The sequence below is a fragment of the Pan paniscus genome, chromosome X (assembly GCF_029289425.2).
Source record: "Pan paniscus chromosome X, NHGRI_mPanPan1-v2.0_pri, whole genome shotgun sequence".
NCBI classification, from domain to species: Eukaryota; Metazoa; Chordata; class Mammalia; order Primates; family Hominidae; genus Pan; species Pan paniscus.
The window spans coordinates 32,494,427-32,511,616 of record NC_073272.2 but is presented as its reverse complement, the minus strand read 5'-3'; the positions used below and the strand labels follow the sequence as shown (position 1 = coordinate 32,511,616).

At 37.7% G+C, this 17,190-nt stretch overlaps 1 protein-coding gene across 8 annotated transcripts in view; it reads right to left on the bottom strand.

The window, feature by feature from the left end:
• The window catches only part of GK (glycerol kinase), a 77,067-nt gene that overhangs the window by 16,989 nt on the left and 42,888 nt on the right, over positions 1–17,190 (bottom strand). For 4 of the 8 annotated variants that reach the window (XM_034949424.1, XM_034949428.1, XM_034949427.1 and 1 more), the window contains 6 exons: positions 16,844–16,910; positions 15,789–15,806; positions 13,131–13,166; positions 12,671–12,738; positions 6,018–6,060; positions 5,480–5,560 (listed from right to left, as the gene is read on the bottom strand). In XM_034949424.1, coding sequence (XP_034805315.1) covers positions 5,480–5,560; positions 6,018–6,060; positions 12,671–12,738; positions 13,131–13,166; positions 15,789–15,806; positions 16,844–16,910 — 313 coding nt within the window. The remainder of the gene's footprint in view (positions 1–5,479; positions 5,561–6,017; positions 6,061–12,670; positions 12,739–13,130; positions 13,167–15,788; positions 15,807–16,843; positions 16,911–17,190) is intronic. The other 4 variants (XM_057301057.1, XM_034949429.2, XM_034949430.1 and 1 more) reach the window with 2 other exon arrangements.

The window sequence follows — 17,190 nt, the reverse complement described above, 5'->3', positions numbered from 1 at the left end:
TTACAAATAATGAAAATGAGAATTTAGAGGTATTAAAATGTCAGGCCTTACTATCACCTGCCAGGGGCTTCAGGGAGAGAAAAAGAGTTCTCTTGGTGATGAAAAAGAAGATGCAGATGCTTACATGAGCAGAAATAATGAGTTTGTACTTCAAAAATCCCCTTTGTTCTAACCACAGAGGATAACAGACAGGATATAAAAGAGAAAACTGAAACAACATGCTGACTCAAATACAGAATAACATCTATGTGGACAGACACGGAAACACATAACCAAACAGGACTGAAGCCACAAGCATGAAGGCTTCTGATTTATTTTTCTATATGTGTCAGGGAGTAGGAGTGGTGGCTGGGAACTGGTTCCTCCAGAAGAAAGGGGTCCAAAATGTTTTGCGCAAGACAGGGAATAGAATCAGGCTCAATGCTTGAAGCCAGGGGCTAGGTGGCGCTCTCTTACTTGTGTAGGGTTGCTAGAAAAACAAGCAACTGTGTATTTGCTGACTGAGGCTATATGGCTTAATGAAGACAAGGCTGGAAGTGACAATTCTAAACTATACGAAGAAATCTTGTATTAAGAAATCCAACAAGGCCGGGCGCGGTGGCTCACGCCTGTAATTCCAGCACTTTGGGAGGCCGAGGCGGGCGGATCACGAGGTCAGGAGATCGAGACCATCCTGGCTAACACGGTGAAACTTCGTTATTTCCAGTCTTTACTAAAAATACAAAAAATTAGCCGGGCATGGTGGTGGGCATCTGTAGTCCCAGCTACTCGGGAGGCTGAGGCAGGAGAATGGCGTGAACCTGGGAGACAGAGCTTGCAGTGAGCCGAGATCAGGCCACTGCATTCCAGCCTGGGCGACAGAGCGAGACTCCATCTCAAAAAAAAAAAAAGAAAAGAAAAAAGAAATCCAACAAACTTAATAGCTGGACTAGAGTTCATTCCGGCCTAACACAGATTTTAAAATACGTATGTTTTAAGTATTCGGAGATAAATTAGGAAATGACTTCCATTTTAAAAACAAACAAACATGAAACTAAGAATCAAAAAAAAAACAGAACTGAAACAAAATCAGGTGGATGTGAAAAATAACCAAATAAAAACTATAGAAATGAAAATATTAAATAAGATGAAAAATGTACTAGATGGGGTAAACTCTAGACTAGATAGAGAGGATGAGTAAACTAGCATTCCCCCCATATTGCTGGTAGGAGTGTAACTTGACACATCTACTGTGAAAAATGGTTTGCACTATCTACTCAAAGTGAAGATACACATAATCTATGGCCTAGAAATTCTACTCCTACAGAAAGGTGAATACATTTACATCAGGAGGCATATACAAAAATGTTCATAGCAGCATTTTTCATAATAGCCAAATACTGAAAACAACTCGAATGTCATCAACAGCTGAATAAATACTAAACTTCAATAATTTCATATAGCAATAAGAAGCAATGAAAAAAACAGCTATGTATAATACTGTGGATGAATCTCACAAACATAATGTTGAGTGAAAGAAGCCAGATCAAAAAATACAAAAAAATACATACTAAGTGACTCAGATATGCATGCACATGCTCTCTCTCTCTCTTTTCTTTTATATTTTTAATATATCAAATATTAAACACATGCAAAACTAAACTCTGGTGTTCAGGGCTGCACATTTAAGTGTTAGAACTACAAAGAAAAGTAAGGAAGTGATTATGATAAAAGTCAGGCTGATGTTTATCTCAGGGAGAGGGAGGAAGTTGTGATCGTGGGGCAAATAGAGGTTCTTGGGATTGGCGGCGTTCTATGAACAAGTTACATGAGCCTTTATAATAATTTTTCAAGTTGTACATTGATATTTAATGCATTTTTCTCTATGTGTCTTATATTTCACAATACAAAAAAGGCTTTTATGATTTGTCTTGTTTGTTTTAAAGAGAGGATTTGGAAATGGAAGGTAGATACTGAGAAACTCACCAGGGACGCAGCACAGAGAAACAAAGAGATTAAAAAAATATAAAAGGGCAGTTAAGAGACATGGATGATGGGTTGAAAGGTTCCAATATTCATCCAATAGCAATTCCAGAAGAGGATGGAGGTAATGGTAGAGGAGCAATATTTGAAGAGATAATTGCTGAGAACTTTCCAGATCTGAAGACAGACTTGGATCCAAGTACCTAACAGGATAAATAAAAATAAATCCAAACACAGGCATATCATAGTAAAACTACAGAACATCAATGATAAAGAGATAATGTTAGAAACTCCCAGACAATAAACCAGATTATCTACAAATGAACCACATATTGACAGCAGAGGTCTCATCAACATCGAAAATGGCCAGAAGGGATGTGGGAAAAACAATTGTTAATATAGGCTTTTATACTCATCCTCAGAGTGAGGGCAAAACAAAGACAAACCTAAAAAGAATAGGCTTACTATCCCACACTAAAACTAAAAGAACTATAGAAGGATGCCCCTCAGCAAAAAAAAAAAAAGAAGAAGAAAAAAAGGAAAAAAGTAGGTGGGAATAAAAAAGGTGTGAGACCAAAGAAATGATACTGGACACAAACTAAGAAAAATAAGTCAATAAATATGATTTACTGTGGACTGCAAAGAAAACAACAGTAATTATTACATGTTGAACAAAATGGGGGAAATGAAAGCTTTAAACAAAATAACACAATTGGTGATGGAGGCGGTAGAATAAAATATTAGAGTTCCTTATCATGGTCGGGAGATTAAAAATACCAAAAAATGACATACACTCTTAGAAAAATATATGGTTAAACAATATCTTAAAAATCTGAGGGTATACGCAAAAGAAAAAAAATCACCAAAATAAAAACATAGAAATGTATCTTATTGCTCCCAAATCAGCAGAGGAAGAATGGAAAAAGACTAAAAGACTGAAGATGGGTAGCTATAGTTTTAGGTTTTAAAGAGCATAAAGACTAAAATTTTCCTATCTCCAACTTCTAAGCCTAACAACAATTGATCAAATGAAAGACAATATTATTAAATATATACTTTGTAAGCATTTACAAAAAAAGGAATTAGTATGACCAAGTGAAATTAGCATGTGTTTACTGATAAAAAGTTTTACCAGTCTAGCATTATTCCCCACCCTTGTTTTTTGGTTTGGTTTAATTTAATTTTTTTTAAATGTTTGTTCATTGTAAAAAAAAATTAAGAAAACAAAGAAAAAAATTCTAACTACACCGTTAACATATTAGTATGCGTATGTGTGTTGTTGTTGTTGCTGAGACCGCTAGGTTAGCAGATGAAGGAAGGGACATAAGCTAGATGCAGTGACAACAACACTGGACTTGGGAGACTGGAGCCCAGAACTTCCAGACTTACAAGGAAGGAAATGGTACAGCAGGGTGGCCTAGGCATCAAGGCTTTGATGTCCAAGCATCTGGATCTGCTACTTACTGTTGTCAAAAGTTACTTGGCCAAGGGACTCCAATTTCACTTTTCTAATCTCAGTTTCCTCACGTGTAAAACAAGGGGATAGGAGGGTATATTGTCATATGATCTAGCGTCTCTCTGAGCTTTTACAATTCTAAGCATCTAAAAGCATTACATAAATTGAAACAAAATCATAAAGCATATACTTGTTAAATCTCTAGATGAGACAAAACTGAAAGAGTAACAGTAAAGAGTGAAAACGAATTCAGACTATATAGGAATAGGCTAAAATCACTATTATGAAATTAAACAGGAAGAAACAAAGACCTGAATTTAGATTTAACAAAAAAACTACACAAATACAGAACGGAGCAGACTTGGTTTGACAATGATTCATTTGAAAACGAGCTAGGTTTTTTAGCATATGCTCCCAGGGCCAATAATATGAAGTCTAAATTAATATTAATTATTTTAATTAATAAATATTAATTTAATAAATATTAGTCTAAATTAATGAACTCTCAGGCTAGAGGAGCAAAAGTAGTGCTTATGGTAGGAGAGGCACAAATCATCCTATTGATTGAGTACAGGTCAGATTAGATGTAGAATGTTATATTCCATTCTGGACGACATGAATTGCAATGCACCCAATGAAGGGAGCTCAGAACTATAAAGCATCCAGAAACCATGTGAGATCAAGGCATTGGGTCAGTTTACCCTGGAGGAGGAAGACCCAGAGAAACTGACCGCAGCCTCTAATCTTGGAACGCTTTTGACAACCAATGCAGGTCCAATGCTAGAGGTGTTATTAAGAAGCAACTTTGGGTGCTGTCTTCAGATAGAAGTTGGATGGCTACTGGTAAAGGAGACAGGAGAAGGTTTTTCACATTGGGAGGGGAGTTAAGACCGAGTGACCCCTGTCCCTGAGGCCTGTCCCAGGTCTAAGGCACCTATATTCTAAAGCACTGATTGTTTCCTATGCAAGAAGAAAAAAAGCAGAATCATATTCTTATTATATTATAGGTAACACTTATCAAGTGCATATTCTATGTGCCTAGTGTTGTGCTATGCACTCTCCACAGAGGGAAAGTAGAGAGGGAGAGGGCTTGTAGGATTTTAAGTTCTGAGAAGTGTTAAGATACATTTAATATACAGACTAAGTTTTCACAAATGCTTCCATCCATAGAAAAGGAGCTGGGGAGAAATATTATAGTGTTTATGGGTTGGGGAAGGGAGAAAAATAGAAATAAACTAATATTCTTCATGTGCTAGGCATAATGACTAATAAAATGTTTTAACTCTAACTAGAAGTCTTTAACTTGTGACCAAATTATTATCAGGCACTCCAAAAAATGAGCCTCAATGAGTCTGCAGATCAAGTGTATACTTGTGCATTATAAGGTAGCCATTTCAAAATTAATTATATAGAAATGCTTATAAGAAATGTATCTAATTTTACAAAAAGAATATTATTTCTTTGACTTTATAAATAAATATTTCTAACACTAACTTACCATATCCTATAGGCTTAGGCTGGCATATTCCTACTATAACATACAAAAATGTTTGAAACAAATGTTTCCAGTGATAAGTGGCATAAATCTCCTCACTTTCTTTTCTATATCAAAATGTTACACAAAATTTATTTTTATGAGGAGACAAGTGAAGAGAGTTGTTCTGCCTTTTTGTGCCCAGGGTTCTCTTAGGAACACTGGAGCATTTTATTTATAAAATCAAATAATTTTCAAGATGAAAGAAATGTTAGAGAGCACGTTAATCCGATTAAACTTTAGAGATTAAAAAAAAAAAAACCTTACATTGTAGAGCTGTCAAGTAATATGCCTAAGGTGACATGATTAATTGGCATAAGAACTGAGGAACCAATCTAATCAAGGTCTCCTGTGAGTCCTGACACCCAGATCAGTTTCAGGTTCCTTCAACTCAATCAAATGCCAAGAAAGCAGAACTTTTTGAGTCCTCTGTATTAAGATTTACCAGAAAAGTGTTAGAAAACACTGTAATTTTTATTAGCTTTGAATGTTTGTCATATTATCCATATTGATTAAAAAGAACTTACTTCCAAAGCATAATATACTGGTTTGTCTCTGCCAAGTTTGTAAGCCACTGTGGTGAGAAGGCCATGATCAGAAAATACACACTGTAAGAAAGAAAAAAAAAAGATTTCAGTAGTGGAAAATGAAAAGATAACATGAGAACATTTTTTTTAAAGTTAAAATAACATAGGTACAAAATAATGCAATCAATAAACCAATTTTTTAAAATAAATCTTTACAGTCAAAACGATCAGAATTAAGAACACATTTAAGCTGTATAAAAAGTTTATTTCTTGTTTCAAATTAGATTTGCATTAAGAATTTGATGAGGTCTCAGTCTAGATTTCCCACCAACACAATTAAAAACACACATATAAAATTCAAAGAGCCTAAAATGGTTCTTATTAGAACGATTCAAATTTTGTATTGAGCTCTAAACTAAACCCTGATAAAGATTAAGTAAAAGCTAAAGACTAAAAGTTATTTAATAGTAAATTATGTTCAAGCATTATTTAGATGAACTTAGACTTTTAAATCAATTTTTTAATTTAAAAAACCAACCTTATGGCCTGTATTACATAGTAAGAAACATCCTGTTCCATACCTATGGTTGAAGGGAGAATGAATAGTAAGACAATTTTATTGAAAGCAAATAATGAAACATTAATAACACAAATGATCAAAACTGACATATAATTTAGTCCAAAAAAGTCATTATAGTTTTATAAAAGTTCCTAAAGTTAACAAAAATCATATATCTTCCTGGAATAATGTTTTAGAAATCAGCCTAGAAGAAAATGTACTTAGTGCAATCTTTTTTTTTTTTTTTTGAGATGGAGTCTTGCTCTGTCACCAGGCTGGAGTGCAGTGGCGCGATCTTGGCTCATTGCAACCTCCGCCTCCCGAGTTCAAGCGATTCTCCTGCCTCAGCCTCCCAAGTAGCTGGGACTACAGGCATGTGCCACCACGCCCAGCTAATTTTTTCTATTTTTAGTAGAGACGGGGTTTCACCGTGTTAGTCAGGATGGCCTTGATCTCCTGACCTCGTGATCCACCCACCTCAGCCTCCCAAAGTGCTGGGATTACAGACGTTTAAGCCACTGTGCCTGGCCAGTGTAATCTTAATAGAAAAATGCAGATATAGTATTTAGTGTTTAGTCAGTCCTAGGCCAGGGCTGTGTTTATAAAATACCACTGAATTACAACAAATTCTAAGTTCTGTCATAGTTATGTTACTACTAATCCATGTGGAGTGAAGCATCATGACTGACAGCCAGCTTAGCTCTATCATTAATACAGTCATAAAATGAGAAACACCACTATCTTCTGGCAGGGTGGGGAGGCTGGATACAGAGTGTGGGAGGGTGTAGTTGGAAAGCTAGGACAAGAGTGGCATGGAACGGAAGGCAATTTAAGGTCTACCTTTGATAATCAGAGCCAGAATGTAACATGGCTGATACAGAAGAACTGAATTTATTTTGTGGCAGCCTTATCAATATAAACTTTGGATTCTGCAGCAAGTCTGGCCCTTGGACATTAATAGGTAGTTTTGACATGTGCCAGGCAGATAATTGGCCCAAAGTGATACCAGTAAGGGTCACAGAGGAACAGTTAAGCTTGGGGTAACAAGGTTGCTACAGTCACCCTTGCTTGGCTCTGCCCAAGCTGGGCATTCCTTCCCCGTGGGCCTTGCTGCTGTGCCCTGCACCACCAGGGTTCTAACTGTGCTGGTGACATTCCAGCAACTGAAAGATGGGACAGTGCTCAGTCCAGGAGCTGGCAGAAGGATCCCAGAAGAAGCTACCACCAGTCAGCACTAACTCAACAGATCCCATCAGCTGCATTTTGATTGTGCAACAAACACAAAACCAAGGGAAATTGTTTTCTGACATTTTTCCAGGTACCATTGTTACCATAAGGATTAGCCTAGGATAGTCTATCTCTTCTCACCCAAATATATTCTTGGCCTGCTTGATGAGCAGGTGACAAATTCAAGGAGCATGGGACTAATATCTAATTTTGTAAAGATACTTGTCAAATAACACTAGGTACAGGTAATACATTTACAAACTAAAACACAAAATCACTACACCGTTTTATTGCCGCACACTGAAAAAGTTACATGTTTCAAGTTAATCTACTGTGATAAATATTCATAAAAATGGAAGTTAATTATCTATTTCATGCTTTTTAAAGGAGAAATCTGTACCAATTTAGCATCCATATAAACACTATACTGAATAGTTGCGTACGCGTCTTAGTGCAAAACTGATGAGAAGACTCAAGGTACTTAATAAAAGTGAATTCTTAAGTGAGTATACTTAATAAGCAATTAATGAGTATTAGCAAATATGAAGAGACTTCTTTGCTATACTTAGGCCACAGCTTTTAAAGCAGTACACAGGCAAGTATTTTCCTCTTAAATTTTATTGTTCTTTCTTCCCAGTCATCAAGCACATATGGAGCTTTCAGCATTTACATGATCTACCTCGCCTTCCTCATTGTACATTGTACTCACAGAACACTGTACTGTGTTCAAACATAGCAGAAAGATGTCTCACTTTTCTAACTTCTACAAAGGTAAACGTTGCTTGCTCTCCTTCATGACTATCAGATCAGGACTGAGCAGCCCAGAGAGGTGTGACGAAGATGGCGCATAGGGGCAGGGGGGTTGACCCCAGAGGAAGCTGTGAGGGAGGTAAAAAACTCACACCCAGTCAGCACTACTGGACAAATGAGACAGCTATCTCAGGTGCTCTTTCAGAAAAATAAAATTTAATGTTCAAATAATTTTTACATTCTAGAAAAATTGGAAAATACAGCTAAGCTGAAAGAAAAATTAGAATCATCCATAATTTCTTCCCCCACTCTGAAACAGAGATGGGCTTTTCATTGAATTCCGAGCTGACTGTCATTTTCTCCCTGCTGAGGTTGGGAGAAATTAACTAAATTTTCAATCCCAATCTCTCTAACCTCTTACTTGGTCTTGCCCATCACTTATCCCCCATTTATTTTACAACTTTCATCTGTTCTCCGCTCAGACTCCAAAGAAACATTCTCTGGTCTTACCATAACTTACAAACAAAATTCCCAAAATGTTACATAATCCTGTTAACCTCACAAACTATGTCCTTCTCTCACCATTCCTGGATGGTTGTATTTTTGCAAAGCACATGTCTTCGATTTCCTACCTGCTTACATCTCTTTTGACCATTTGCAACCAGGCTTCTATCTTGAGCATTCTAGTACAACTTCACTCTTGAAAGTCACAAAATGGCTGGGCGCGGTGGCTCACGCCTGTAATCCCAGCACTTTGGGAGGCTGAGGTGGGCAGATCATGAGGTCAAGAGATCAAGACCATCCTGGCCAACATGGTGAAACCCCGTCTCTCCTAAAAATACAAAAATTAGCTGGGTGTGGTGGCGGGCGCCTGTAGTCCCAGCTACTCGGGGGGCTGAGGCAGGAGAACTGCTTGAACCTGGGAGGCAGAGGTTGCAGTGAGTTGAGATCATGCCACTGCACTCCAGCCTGGTGACAGAGCGAGACTCCATCTCAAAAAAAAAAAAAAAGTCACCAAATGAAGACGTAATTTCTATGTATAATGGTCCATTCTTGGTACTCAGCCTCCATGACCTCTTAGTAATGTTTTGTGCTACTGACCATGCCTCCCTCATAAATATGTCTACCCTGGATTTCCACACTAATGAATAATTTCAGGCTAGGTGCAGTGGCTCATGCCTATAATCCCAGTAGTTTGGGAGGCTGAGGCAGGAGGATTGCTTGAGCCCAGGAAGTTGACACAGCCTGGGCAATATAGTAAGACCCTGTCTCTACAAAAAATTTAAAAATTAGCTGAGTGTGGTGGCATGCACCTGTAGTATCAGCTACTCAGGAGGCTGAGAGGGGAGGATCACTTGAGCCCAGGAGGTCAAGGTTGCAGTATGCTGGGATCTCACTACTGCACTCCAGCCTAAGTGACAGAGCAAGACACTATCTCATATATATAAATATATATATATATATATATAACAAAAAATGAATAACTGCATTGTTTTTCTGACTTCTCCATCCCCGTGCCTGCTACTTCTACTTGTGTAAATATCTCCTCTACTTGTATATTTTTTCTTGGTAATTTCATCTACTTCTGTTGCTTCAAAATCCCCTCTATCTAGGGAAATTCTAAAATTTCCATCTTTTTTTTTTTTTGAGGCAGTCTCACTCTGTCACCCAGGTTGGAGTGCAGTGATGCAATCTCGGCTCACTGCAGCCTCCACCTCCCAGGTTCAAGCAATTTTCATGCCTCAGCCTTCTGAGTAGCTGGGATTACAAGCACTCACCACCACACCCAGCTAATTTTTATATTTGTAGTAGAGACAGGGTTCTGCCATGATGGCCAGACTGGTCTCAAACTCCTGACCTCAAGTGATCCACCTGCCTTGGCCTCCCAAAGTGCTGGCATTACAGGTATGAGCCACTGTGCCTGGCCAAAAATTTCTATTTTTATACTGAACTTATTCCACATTTCCAAATGTGTGCAACATACAGCCTGCCAGCACCACAAACACGCTCTGAACAGAAATTCTTCCACTCAGACCCTTTCCTTACTTTGGCTAAGCCTAACCACAGGGTCCAGGTACCTAGATGACATACCTACTTCCCCTCCCTTTCTCCTCTGCAGTGCCATGCACATTCACTCATGGCCTCCTTCTCTGTCTCCATCCTTCTGAGCCCATGTGCTCATTACCGGGACACTATGGTGGCTTCCACCATGGCATCTTGGCCTCTAGTCTTTCCTCATTTTCACCCAAGACTGCTACTGACAACTCCAGTCATCTCTGAACACCAGCTTATAAACCTTCAAAAGTTTCCTATTGCCTATCAAGAAAAGCTCCTTAGCCTGAAATATAGGGCTTCACAACATGATCCTAGCTTTATATTTTTTGTCACTTCCCTACTCTAATGTTCTCTACATTCTCTAAACAAAGTCTTCTATTTCCCCATACGTATCTTTGTTCAATGTTCCCTGTACCCTCCAATACTGCTCATTTTTCAAAGCATCTCATTACTAAGATAATCTTTTGTGACTTTTCTATCCTCCCATTGAAACCCAACAGCTTTGCTTCAAAGTTTCTCATGGCACTTGATTCCAGCTGCCTGGAACCCAGATTCCAAGAATGTTTCCAGACTCAGGTTGACTCAGATGCTCTTGGTCATGGAACCTCAGATTACCATGACCTGCAAAGAATTCCCACATCCCTCCTCCTCAAAAAACTCTCACACAAATAATGTCACACTCTTGCATGAGAGCCACTGACCCTGCTAGACTACAAGAACGTTTAATCTAGAAATGTTACACATTCCATTATTCACAAAGGAAGAACTTAACCACTGAAGTTAAAATCGATGAGATAATTAGGAAATCCTCAAGAAAATAACAATTAAATGTAGCCTCTTGCCAGTTATATGGAAATCTTTTCCATACAGGAGGTAGTACAGTACACAGGTTAAGAACCCTGGCTAAGGAATGACATGGATCTGGGTGCAAATATTGCATCTCCCACTTACTAGTTGTTTGCTGTTGCATAAATTTTTTTCTTTAATTCTCAGTTTCTTGATCTATAAAATGGGAATAATAGGATCTATATGTGGATTAAATGATATCATGTGTTTAAAGCACATGAAACATTATAGGTAACACAATAGCCATTGGCTAAGCTTGTGTTATAATTGTCAGTATTAATTCAGCTTTTGAGGCATATTTAATTTTGTTCATGAATACGTATAATTGGCAGGTAGATTTTTTAATATTTAAAAGATTACCTAGGCCAGGAGTGGTGGCTCACGCCTGTAATCCCAGCACTTTGGGAGGCCAAGGCGGGCAGATCACCTGAGGTCAGGAGTTTGAGACCAGCCTGACCAACATGGAGAAACTCCGTCTCTACTAAAAATACAAAATTAGCTGGGCGTGGTGGCGCATGCCTGTAATCCCAGCTACTCGGGAGGCTAAGGCAGGAGAATCGCTTGAACTTGGGAGGCGGAGGTTGCAGTGAGCCGAGATCGCGCCATTGCACTCCAGCCTGGGCAAGAAGAATGAAACTCCATCTCAAAAAAATAAATAAATAAAAATAAAAAGTAAAAATAAATAAATAAATAAAAAGATTACCTTCAAATAAGTATAGTGATTGGTGGAACAGAAAGAAAGAGTGCCAGATTCAGACTCAGAAGGCATGGCCTTGAGATCTGGTTCTGCTTTTGTGTCAAGGCTATGACCTTAGGCAAGCTCCTTGAGTATCCATTTTCTTATCCTAAAGTGGGAGTCATCTTCTTATTACTCTTAGATATGGGGCTTGTTCCAGATTCTGCATGTGTGAGTAGTAAGAAGATGAGATTGAGAGAAAAATATACCAAATCTCTACTTCTATCATTCTTTCTGCTTCTTGTCAAAGGCGAAACTTCAGATAATGGAGAGAAAGCACAATGCCAGGAAAATAACCTTGAAAATCCCACAAAAATATAACTTTACAGTTAGTGAGAAAGACTTAATATGCCAAAAACTATATATTACAGCTCTTCCTCACTTCTTCCCACCCCTCTCACCACCCCACCAATCTCCCCAAAAAGGCAAGAATACTTTGAACCAAAATTTAGTTTTTAGGATATAAAAGGTAAAGAATTTTACAAATTAAGGTTTTGTTTATTTGTTTGTTTTTGAGACAGAGCTTCACTCTTGTTGCCCAGGCTGGCGTACAATGGCGTGATCTCGGCTCACCGCAACCTCCACCTCCCGGGTTCAAGCGATTCTCCTGCCTCAGCTTCCCAAGTAGCTGGGATTACAGGCATGCACCAACACGCCCGGCTAATTTTGTACTTTTAGTAGAGACGGGGTTTCTCCATGTTGGTCAGGCTGGTCTCTAACTCCCGGCCTCAGGTGATCCACCTGTCTCGGCCACTCAAAGTGCTGGGATTACAGGCGTGAGCCACCGCGCTCAGCCTACAAATTTAGGTCTTTATAAGCTTCATCAGTGTGCATATATATGGCATTTTGTATTTTATTTAAAGATATACAAAAATGGTAAAAAGTGTATATATGCATATTGGAGCTATTAAGCTATTGATTTTCATCCTGGATGAACTTCAAAAGCTTTTCCTTACTCAAAGCACCAAGTAGAAAAAACAAAACAGCATTGGTTTTTAAGTCTGTTTCTTAAACTCACGTATTTTTGGCTTGTCCAATCTGGAAGCACATTTGTCCCACCAATGCAGCAGACTGGTCCCCTAAACACTGAAAGTATAAATGACAATAAAGAACACTGACTAATACAATAGTATTAATTTTCTTTTTAGAAGAGCCATAGGATTTATTTTTCATTTTTTATTTATCAAAGAATGAACTGTCTATTTCCTTGCATTTTCTCCATTTGGCCATTTTCCCCATTTGTTAATACCATTTGTTAATATGTAAGATAATAGGTATGGGAAGGGAGAGTTAAAATTAATTTATTCAAAAGATTCTCAATGGCCCACAGTATGACATGTAAGAACAAGAATTAGCCAATTTTGCAACTTTTACTTGTTTTCCCTAGTTTAAAAAGAGGCACACTGATGAACTAAGAGGAGGAAAGCCATAACATGGGGAAGGGTGGGGATGGGGAGACACTTGGTGATGAAACTTACCCCAGATATTGGCACACCTTCCAAGGCCCCAGCTTTCTAATAAAATTTTAAAAAAGGATTATGAATAGTCACAAAATTTTGGCTCTACTAACATAGCTGCAACAAGAGTGAACACAAGTAGCAATGTGCCAGAGGATGTGGGCAGACAAGACAAAGAAAGCATTTCAACTAAATGAATGATAAAGAGACAGATACTACAAGTATTCCTAGAATGACAGGAAGAGATGTGGCACTGGAGAATGAACATAAAACGTTAGACTGGGAGCCAGTAAATGAGGGCTCTACTCTTGGTTAGTTAGTTAGTATTAATCTACTAGCAGGCTGTTGAAATCTCTCAATACATCACATTATTTCTCTACAAAATGGAGATTGGGCTACGTGATTGCTCAAGTTCATTAGTACTTTGCTATTATTGCCATTATTAAGAAATGACTAATATATTCTTCCAATAGCTATCAAACCAGTATGAAACACATTTATTTTGCAAGGCCATATTTTAGCAACTTTTCTTTCTACTCAAGCTGCTCTAAACACAAGAGTGTTCAGGTATTGTATATTATTTGTTCATAGCAAACATCTTTCTTCAAATTTAGATAAGCAACAGTTAATTTATGTCATAAATACTGGTTTTTATTTTGATCATGATGGCCAGCATTTTAGGAAGAAAAATGAGATTTAAGTGGCTGATTGTAGACTTGACAACCTTAATTTTAAAAAAAGACACATTAACTCAAGGCAATATTTAATGATATTAAGGAATTAGGAGAACTAAGAAATAGGATCCCCAGCCGGGCACTGTGCCTCCTGCCTGTAATCCCAGCACTTTGGGAGGCCGAGGTGGGAGGATCACCTGAGGTCAGGACTTGAAGACCAGCCTGGCCAACATGGTGAAACCCCATCTCCACAAAAATACCAAAATTAGCCGGGCATGATGGCGGGTACCTGTAATCCCAGCTACTCAGGAGGCTGAGGTGGAAGAATCACTTGAACCCAGGAGGCGGGGTTGCAGTGAGCCAAGATCGTGCCATTGCACTCCAGCCTGGGTGACAGAGTGAGCCTCCGTCTCAAAAAAAAAAAAAAAGTGTGTGTGTATATATATATATAAAAAACGTATGTGTGTATATATATATATATAACATGTTATATATATAACATGTATATATAACATTTATATATATAACGTGTTATATATATATAACATGTATATATATAACATATATATATATATAAAATCCCTGAAGTAGGGGTGATGTACTAGGATGAGCACCAAACTAAAGCTTTGGACCTGACTCCTTGGTCTGCCATGTATGAGCAAGTCTCCCAGGCTCTGGGAGCTTTAGATATCCCGTCTGTTAAAGTGAGGGCAAGAATAGAATTCACCTCACATAGCTATGATAATGAAGAAATAATAGCATAAATGTAGAAACCCTTTACAAAATAGAAAATGTCCTCTAGATAGCTGGTATCATTTTATTTCTTTCTTGTTTTCTGGTTAATTCAAAACTTGCTATTTTCTTTTCTTCTTCTTTTTTTTTTTTGAGATGGAGTTTCACTCTTGTTGCCCAGGCTGGCGTGCAATGGCACCATCTCGGCTCACCACAACCTCCGCCTCCTGGGTTCAAGTGATTCTCCTGCCTCAGCCTCCCGAGTAGCTGGGAATACAGGCATGTGCCACCACACCCGGCTAATTTTTTTTTTTTTTTTTTGAGACGGAGTCTCCCTCTCGCCCAGGCTGGAGTGCAGTGGCGCGATCTCGGCTCACTGCAAGCTCCGCCTCCCAGGTTCACGCCATTCTCCTGCCTCGGCCTCCCAAGTAGCTGGGATTACAGGCACCCGCTACCATGCCCGGCTAATTTTTTTGTATTTTTAGTAGAGACGGGGTTTCACCATGTTAGCCAGGATGGTCTCGATCTCCTGACCTCGTGATCCACCCGCATCGGCCTCCCAAAGTGCTGGGATTACAGGCGTGAGCCACCGTGCCCAGCAAAACCTGCTATTTTCATTTACTGTATATCTTCTTTGAAAATCTGAACCTGGATATTAAGTAAAGGGTAAATTTCATAAAAGGCTTAAAGTGAATCTATAGGAAACCTAGAGGCTATATATCTTGATATATTTAAGTATTACAAGAAGTCTTTGCTTATACTTTCAAAATTAACAAACTATCAACAGGATCTACTATGTGTGTTCAGGCATGTAAAGTGCTCTTTTTTCTTCAGAGGGAGGGACCTCTGATGCTCCTCCTGGAGCATCCCTGATGAAGCATGCAGAAAAAGTAACAGTGCATTTCCAACTAACTGGTCTGGAAAGGTGGTCAATATATCATTTAAAATAGACATTTCAAACTGTATCTATCTAATTGCCCTATTATGGTAAAGCCCAAAGAACATCACAGTTGTACTTTATGAGAATATCAGAATCTCTCATTCCAGGAAACTACCTTAGTCTTTTATTTTAGAACATTACTCTTTAAAAACAAACAAGATTAAGTTTTTTTAAAAATTAAAATCTGACTAGAGCTTATAATAATTTGGAAGGTCACGGAAATTCTAGATATATATGTTTAGTAAATGGACTTCTGCTTGTCTAAAAATAAATGGAAGTGCACTGTATCTTTTCCAAATGAATGGGTACATAATTGGCGGGCAACCTACTCACCACGCTATGAGAGATTTTCTATAGTCAGCAAGGGGGAAAAAGAAGGATAGAAGCATAATATTTTAAATACAAGAGAAAACTAGGCCAGTTCAACGTTTTTTTTCTAACCATCCTGTGAAACTATTTCTCAAGCATCGTTTCTTTTTCCCTGACCCAAGTCAGTTTGCAGACAGCTATGAAATGATCAAAGCACTTTTACTGTAGATAAGCAGTGACTATGGCTCCCTTAAGAAATTCTATGTTGCCTTAAAAAGCTTTATTATAAATAAAAGAGTTAAAAATTCTTGCTCAAGCTTTATCCAGAGCACTTAGTGTTCATCTATATTATTATTAACTTTGTAAGTGAAGTTTCTCATATCTTTCATGAAATGTCTAAGCAATACTTTTTGTAATTTATCAGACTTATTCCTGAGTCTTATCATAAATTCCAGATTTTTGTGCTCAAACACCAGTGCAAATCCTCCTAGAGGTTTTCATTCCTGATGTTTAACCACAGACTCTTAATGATGCTAGGCACACTTTTGCTGAAGCTATGTCTTTACTGGATTTCAGTGAAATCAAAAGTAAAAATGTCCATTACAGAAACTAGTTTAATTAGCAATCCCAAATCAGAAACAGACTCTTTGCTTTCAGTTTCTTTGCTAAATTTTGCTCAGGCAAAGAATCTAATATATAACATAGCTTGGCCATAAAAAAGATTCAACGGGAAAAAGAACACTACTAAATATGCAGAGTCTCTCCGCTAAATTAAAAGCAGACACCACAACTACTAAACAGTTATTTGGATTCAAAGAATAAATTGGCTCATGCCAACATCTAAAGTTAGAGTATCCCATCAATTCTTTAAAAATAATAATACTCAAAGAAAAACCAATTAAAGTTTATAAATGCAAATCCATTGATAAAAAGGACTGTAAAGTTTTTAAGTCACAAAACATAACACAGTTGACTTTTGAATTATGAATAGTAAAGTTGTTTTGTAATAAAAAAACTTTAATTATTAGGGGTTTTTTTTGTTTTTTGGTGTGTTTTTTGTTTGTTTGTTTGTTTTTTACCATTAGGCCATAGATCTCAGAAGAACTCCGGACATTTGGAAGAATTTCCATTGGAATTCCAAAAAATCTGAAAAACAAGAAGATTGGGTATTTAACACTGTTTTAAATAGACATCTAGAAACATTTATATGTATTTAAATGCAAAAAGCATAAATAACAATTAGAAATGGATGTTTTTGAGCATGGAGTTAGATAGCAATAAATACGTAAGCCAACAGAACATAGCTGTATTCTTAGATATTTAACATTCTAACTTTATGCAAGCCAATCAATAAAAATTAGAAAGCACACAGAAACCAAAGTACTTTTATAAAGGAACCTAAACTTCCATGAGGAATAATTAATTT